At 47.5% G+C, this 6,000-nt stretch overlaps 1 protein-coding gene across 3 annotated transcripts in view; it reads left to right on the top strand.

The window, feature by feature from the left end:
* Positions 1–4,077: 4,077 nt before the first annotated feature.
* GABRB1 (gamma-aminobutyric acid type A receptor subunit beta1) overlaps positions 4,078–6,000 on the top strand; it is a 293,072-nt gene continuing 291,149 nt past the window's right edge. For all 3 annotated transcript variants that reach the window (XR_010910015.1, XR_010910014.1, XM_060778482.2), the window contains exons 1-3: positions 4,078–4,190; positions 4,366–4,457; positions 4,808–4,875. Coding sequence is in view for 1 of the 3 variants with exons in the window: in XM_060778482.2 (XP_060634465.1) it covers positions 4,117–4,190; positions 4,366–4,457; positions 4,808–4,875 (234 nt within the window). In the remaining 2 variants the exon portion in view is untranslated. The remainder of the gene's footprint in view (positions 4,191–4,365; positions 4,458–4,807; positions 4,876–6,000) is intronic.

The raw sequence follows: 6,000 nt of genomic DNA, 5'->3' as shown, positions 1-6,000 counted from the left end.
ATGAGGTAAACCAGTTCAGAGGAAGAGAGCAGCCAGTTGAGCAGCCAAAGGGAGGATAATCTTCATTTTCCCCATCATCCCTGCCTGAAGGAGTAAATGGGGAGATGTAATAATAATAATAATAATAATAATAATAATAACAACAACAACAACATCAACAAAAACAACAACAATAACACTTTAATTATTTTCCACTGTATCTCCCTGAGGGGACTCAGAGCGGATTACAACTTACACAGATAGGCAAACATTCAATGCTTTTAATACAGTGTAATAACAATGACATACAAATACACAGAACAAAGGTAAAGTCTTCCCCTTTCATTGCCGACTTTCTGGAGGCGGTACTCAACTCTAGCCATGAGGAGGTGCTCTTGTTCCATTTCAAAGCCAAGGAGCCTGTTGTCCATAGACTCATCCTGGTTGTGTTGCTGGCATAGCTGAATGGATGTCATTATTACCTTCTCACTGAAGCAGTACCTATTGATCTACTCACATTTACATGTTTTCAAACTGCTAGGTTGGCAAGAGCTAGGTATAACTCAGCCCATGACTTCAAACTGCCAACCTTCAGGTCAGCAGATTCAACAGTTCAATGGTTTAACACAGGGGCCCTCAAACTAAGATCCGAGGGCCGGATACAGCCCTCCAAGGTCATTTACCTGGCTCTTGCTCAGGGTCAACCTAAGTCTGAAACAACTTAAAACAACAACAACAACAACAACAACAACAACAACCCTATATCATCAGCCAAAAGAAGGCCCATGCTTTCCATTGAAATATTAATAAGTTTATATTTGTTAAAATTGTTCTTCATTTTAATTATTGTATTGCTTTAAACTGTTTTTTTGCACTACAAATAAGATATGTGCAGTGTGCATAGGAATTAATTTGTGTTTTTTTTTTCAAATTATAATCCAGCCCTCCAACAGTTTGAGGGACTCTGACCTGGCTCTCTGTTTAAAAAGTTTGAAGACCCCTGGTTTAACCCGTTGCTCCGCTGTGGCCCCCATCTAGTAGGCAGCAGCTGCTTGGCATTCTTATGGTTTGAATGTGGAAAGCTGAAATAGGCCTAAATATTCCCCAAAGATGGAATATTTCCTGCTGCCCTTATGAGTTTGGAACACATTTGTTTGGTCACAAAAGATGCAACTTTCATTGCTCCCCTTCCATTCTCTTCCTGTGATACACAACAAAAAGCAAACCAAATCCTTCCACATTAGCAGAGAGGGAGAAAATGCTGCCTCTACCAATCACTTAGCCTTTTTCTCCTGCTTGTGTTGAAGTAATTTATGAAGAGAAGGTACTCATTATAGCTGTCCTCTTGACTTCAAATAAAGTCTTAGATCCAGGCAGCTATGTTGATACACATCAACAACCAGTCACAGCAATTTTCTTCTCTCCTGGGAGCAGGGCTTTTCTAAAGCCAGTGGGTCTTATTTGTCCATTCAAGACCCAGTGAGCAATCAAAATAGCTTCAGTTGTAACAAAAATAGCTCACAAAATATATGGATGCTGGGGGGGGGGGGGGGGGAATCTATCCCTTACCTAGGTACTGTGAAGATTGCTGTTAAGCTCATAGGAAAATAGAACCTCACAGGGAGGCAAATGATAGGAACTCATAGCATGCCCACCTTTTGACCTTACAAGACCTGGCCTCACTGAACTCCTGAAGCCAGAATGGGGCAAGAGGTGCTGCTACCTGTACCTACTCTCGGGCCTCTCCTTCTTCCACCTTCTTTGTGGCTGTGTATCTCCTCTCTGTGAGCAATGCTGGAAGGACAAGACTAGGATGAGCCATTCAGGTAGATTAGTGTTTTCAAAAGAGGACAATATTGTCCTCAAATGGGGGGGGAGGGCAGGAGCTGGAATGATCCAGGAGTGTGGTAGTAGTCTGGGGTGCAAATTAGTGGAGGCAACATGAATTTTAATCTTTGTTCTGTTGAGGGGTTAATGCAGCCAGGGAGGGATTAGGAAAGAAGATAAACAAGGTCACCCAGTGAGTTTCCATGGCTGAGCAGGGAAAGGAATAGAACCCTGGTCTCCAGAGTTATAGTCCAAAACCTAAACCATTATACCAGGTAATTCAGGGAGGCCATGCCCCCCAAGATTATGCAAGTTTTTCCTGGCAACTTGGTTTTTAGGCCTGTTTCAGGGGTTATTTGGGGTGATGTTTGAGAAAATTACATTAGATAGAACACATCAACTAGTTTCTTAGATATGGTAAAATCATGATTTTATGTGGATGAGCAGATGCCGGCTGTAGATGGCTGTGTTCTGTATCTCAAAAACTAGAGCGGATAGGGGAAAGCTAATGTCATGTTTGGAATCAGTAGGTGAAATATACCCAGAAACAGGTGTAACGTTTGAGGTACCAAAATGGGTATTGTAGTCAAACCTTGTGCTCCTGCCACCAGTTCTCTCCCTCCCCTCCATGCCTCCGCTTTGAGGGCACTTTGCCCTCTTCATTACTCTGCTTTACATTCTCGACCCCAAATGGACAATGCTCTTCCCTTCTGCTGTTCACTTGCAAAGTTATTCATGAATCCTTTCCTTGCCATGGTTATAGAATCATAGAGTTGGAAGAGACTGCATGGGCCATCTAGTCCAACCCCCTACCATGCAGGAAAAATGCAATCAAAGTACCCCTTACAGATGGCCAACCAGTCTCTGTTTAAAACCTTCCAAAGAAGGAGTTTCCACCACACTCTGAGGCAAAGAGTCCCACTGCTGAACAGCTCTTACAGTCAGGAAGTCCTTCCTAATATTCAGGTGGGACCTCCCTTTTCCTGCAATTTGAATGATTAAATATCTGGGCTTCCAAAGCCAATCCAGAAAAAAGGGGAGAAAGAGGAGGACAAGAGCAAGAGGAAGAAGAAGTGGAGGAAGAAGAAGTGGAGGAGGAGGAGGTAGAAGGGGAGGAGGAAGAGACGAAGGGGAAAAAGAGGAAGAAGAAGAAGAGGAGGAGGAAGAAGAGGAAGAAGTAGAGGAGGAGGAGGAGGACGAAGAGGGAGAAGGGGGCAGGAGAGGAGGAAGAAGAAGGAGGGGAGGATGAAGAAGAGGAGGAGGAGGAGAAAGAAGAAGGGGAGAAAGAGGAAGAAGAATATGAGGAGGAAACAAAAGAAGAAAAAGGAGTGGTGGAGAAAGAAGAAGACAGGAATAGAGTACGAAGGAGGAGGAGAGCAGAAGGGAGGAGGAGGAGGAAGGGGAAGAGGAGGAAAAAGAGGAGAAGGAGGAGGAAGAAGAAGAGGAAGAGGAAGAGGAAGAAGGGGAGGAGGAGGAAAAGGAAGAGGAAGAAAAAGGGGAAGAGGAGGAGGAAGAAGAGAGGAGGATGAAGAAGAAGGGGAGAAAGAGGAAGAAGAATAACAGGAGGAAACAAAAGAAGAAAAAGGAGAGGTGGAGAAAGAAGAGAGTAATAGGAGTGTGAAGGAGAAGAAACAGAGCAGGAGGAAGAAGGGAGGAGGAGGAAGAAGGGGAGGAGGAGGAGGAAAAAGAAGAGGAGGAGGAGGAGAAGAAGAAGGGGAAGGGGAGGAAGAAGAGGAGGAAGAGGAGGACGAGTAAGAGGAAGAGGGAAGAAGAAGAAGGGGAAGAGGAGGAAGAGGAGGAAGAAGAAGAAAGGAAGGAGGAGGAGGAAAAGAAGAGGAGGAGGAGCAAGAAGAGGGGTAGGTTTGACAGAACTTGGGGCGGGGGAGGGGTGGAATCGGGCTAACCTCCCTTTGCCCCCCTTCACTACCCAAAAGCAATATGCCACCTTCACCCCCATTGATAGAAAAGCCTCTGATCATCGCTTCAACCACACATACATACACATACCCCCCCCCCCCCCGGATCCAGACCAAGGTCGGGACCTTTCCCATTGGGTCACCTGCCCTCCCCGAGTCGCTGGCCAGAGTGCCTGCCTGCCGCGCGCCTGGGCCAGCTCCGCGCATGCGCCGCGCGCTCTCCTCGGCATCAGAGCCCTCCTCGCCGCCTGTGGATGGAAAGTTGCATTCCTTGAACCTTCGCGGGAGGGGGCGGGGAGGGGGAAAGCGAGGAGGAGGAGGAGGAGGAGGAGGAGGGGAGGGAGGGAGGGGGAGAGAGGAGGCAGCGGCGCTCTCGGCTCGCGGAGGAGAAGGAATGTGGGCAGTTGGGCGCCGGGAGTGCGTGGGGATCGTGGTCTTCGCCGTGCTGCTGGTCTGCCGGGCCAAGAGGTGAGGAGGGGGCGAAGGGGGCCGCGGGTTTGGGGGGGGGGTGCGCTGAAGGGCCAACCCCGTCCTCTGTGTATCCTTTGGGAAGTGGATCTTTCGGGATGTGCTCTCCCTCCCCTCCTCCTCCCCGCGTTTCCTCAACCCCCATCTCCTCATCCTTCTCCTTCTTCCCTCTCAGCATGAACGAGCCCAGCAACATGTCCTACGTGAAAGAGACCGTGGACCGGCTGCTCAAGGGGTACGACATCCGCCTCAGGCCGGATTTTGGAGGTAATTCCGAAATCGTGACAACGGGGTCGGTTTAGATCCAAAGGCAGAGAGACAGAGGTCAAGTTAGACTGCAAAGGAGTCTGCAAATGGCCCCCGGGAATGAAATCCCACCCCCTGGCCCCCTTTTTCCTTCCTTCCCATAAGGAACACACTCCTTTTGCTTGAAGCATTTCAGTCCCTTCCAAAAGCTTTCGGATTTCACAAGACTCTACTTTAGGCAAGGAAAGGAGAGCAGGTGGACATTTTGCACCCCTATTAGTAATGACATCTTCTGAGGCACAAGAGTAGGGTTTGTAAAATAACAACCGACTCCGTTTGTAAAATAACAACCCACCTGTGTGGCCTTCCAGGCTCTCCCGTGGACGTGGGCATGAGGATCGAGATCGCCAGCATAGACATGGTGTCAGAAGTCAACATGGTGAGTAGCGAGTACCGCCTTACAGGGGGCTTTTATAGTGTTAAAAAAGAGGGTCTCCTTTCAAATAGAGGGGCTTTGTCGAGCAGGATGTGCTGCTGAGGTCTTTGGGTTGCCTTTCCGGCATTTTCAGGCGTGGAACGGCCCCATCTACTGGCTGGAGCGCCTCTCGGAGAGGCATTTCAGCACCTTGGACAGCGCTCTGTTTCATTTCCTCCTTGGTTCCTTCCACGTTGAACCAAGGTTCAATGCCTTCTCGGAGAGGCATTTCAGCACCTTGGACAGCGGTCTGTCCCTTTCCTCCTTGGTTCCTTCTGCTTTGAACCAAGGAGGACCAGAACAGAGCGCTGTCCACGGTGCTGAAATGCCTCTCCGAGAAGGCATTGAACCTCTGCGTTCAACGTGGAAGGAACCAAGGAGGAAGGGAACCAAGCGCTGTCCAAGGTGCTGAATGTTTTGTTTTGGTTCTGCATTTGTTATCCAGTTTGCATGGTTGGTCGAATCGAAAGAAAGCAAGCCTGATCGCTTATCGTTGGGGAAGGTTGGAAGCCAAAGGAGGGGGGCTTCACAGCTCTTCCAGCATTTTAGTATGCAACTGGTAGCTCTCTCTTTCTCTCTCTCTTGGTTTGCTTGTCTCTGCGGCTCTCATTGCAGCAGTTCTGGCTCAGCGCAGCCAGGAGGAGGGCAAGTTGTTGATGTTCTGGCTGGTTTTCAGTTTTGATGCAGGGAATGTTTCTCCCTGATTGGAGAATGGATTGTCGAAGGCTTCCATGGGTTGCTGTGAGTTTTCCAAGCTGTGTGGCCATGTTCTTGACTTCTGTGCTTTAATACTACTAATAAAATCTATATAAATAAAAATGTAATGTTTAATAATAATAATAATAATAATAATAAAAAAAAAACTTTATTTGTACCCTGCTACCATCTCCCCAAGGGAGTCAGTGTGGCTTACATGAGGCCCACAGCACATGAATAAACAAAAGCGATGATAAATAATCAATACAAAACAGTTAAAGTAAAACTCAAAAACAAAAAAATACACAATAAGCAATAAACAATAACAATAACCTGCACTGCCAGGCAATCAAATGCTAATCAAGATGGTCAGTTGAAACATTCACACCTAGC

This window comes from Anolis sagrei, chromosome 5 (assembly GCF_037176765.1).
Source record: "Anolis sagrei isolate rAnoSag1 chromosome 5, rAnoSag1.mat, whole genome shotgun sequence".
NCBI lineage: Eukaryota > Metazoa > Chordata > Lepidosauria > Squamata > Dactyloidae > Anolis > Anolis sagrei.
The sequence above is the reverse complement of the archived record's forward strand: the minus strand, read 5'-3'. Positions and strand labels throughout refer to the sequence as shown.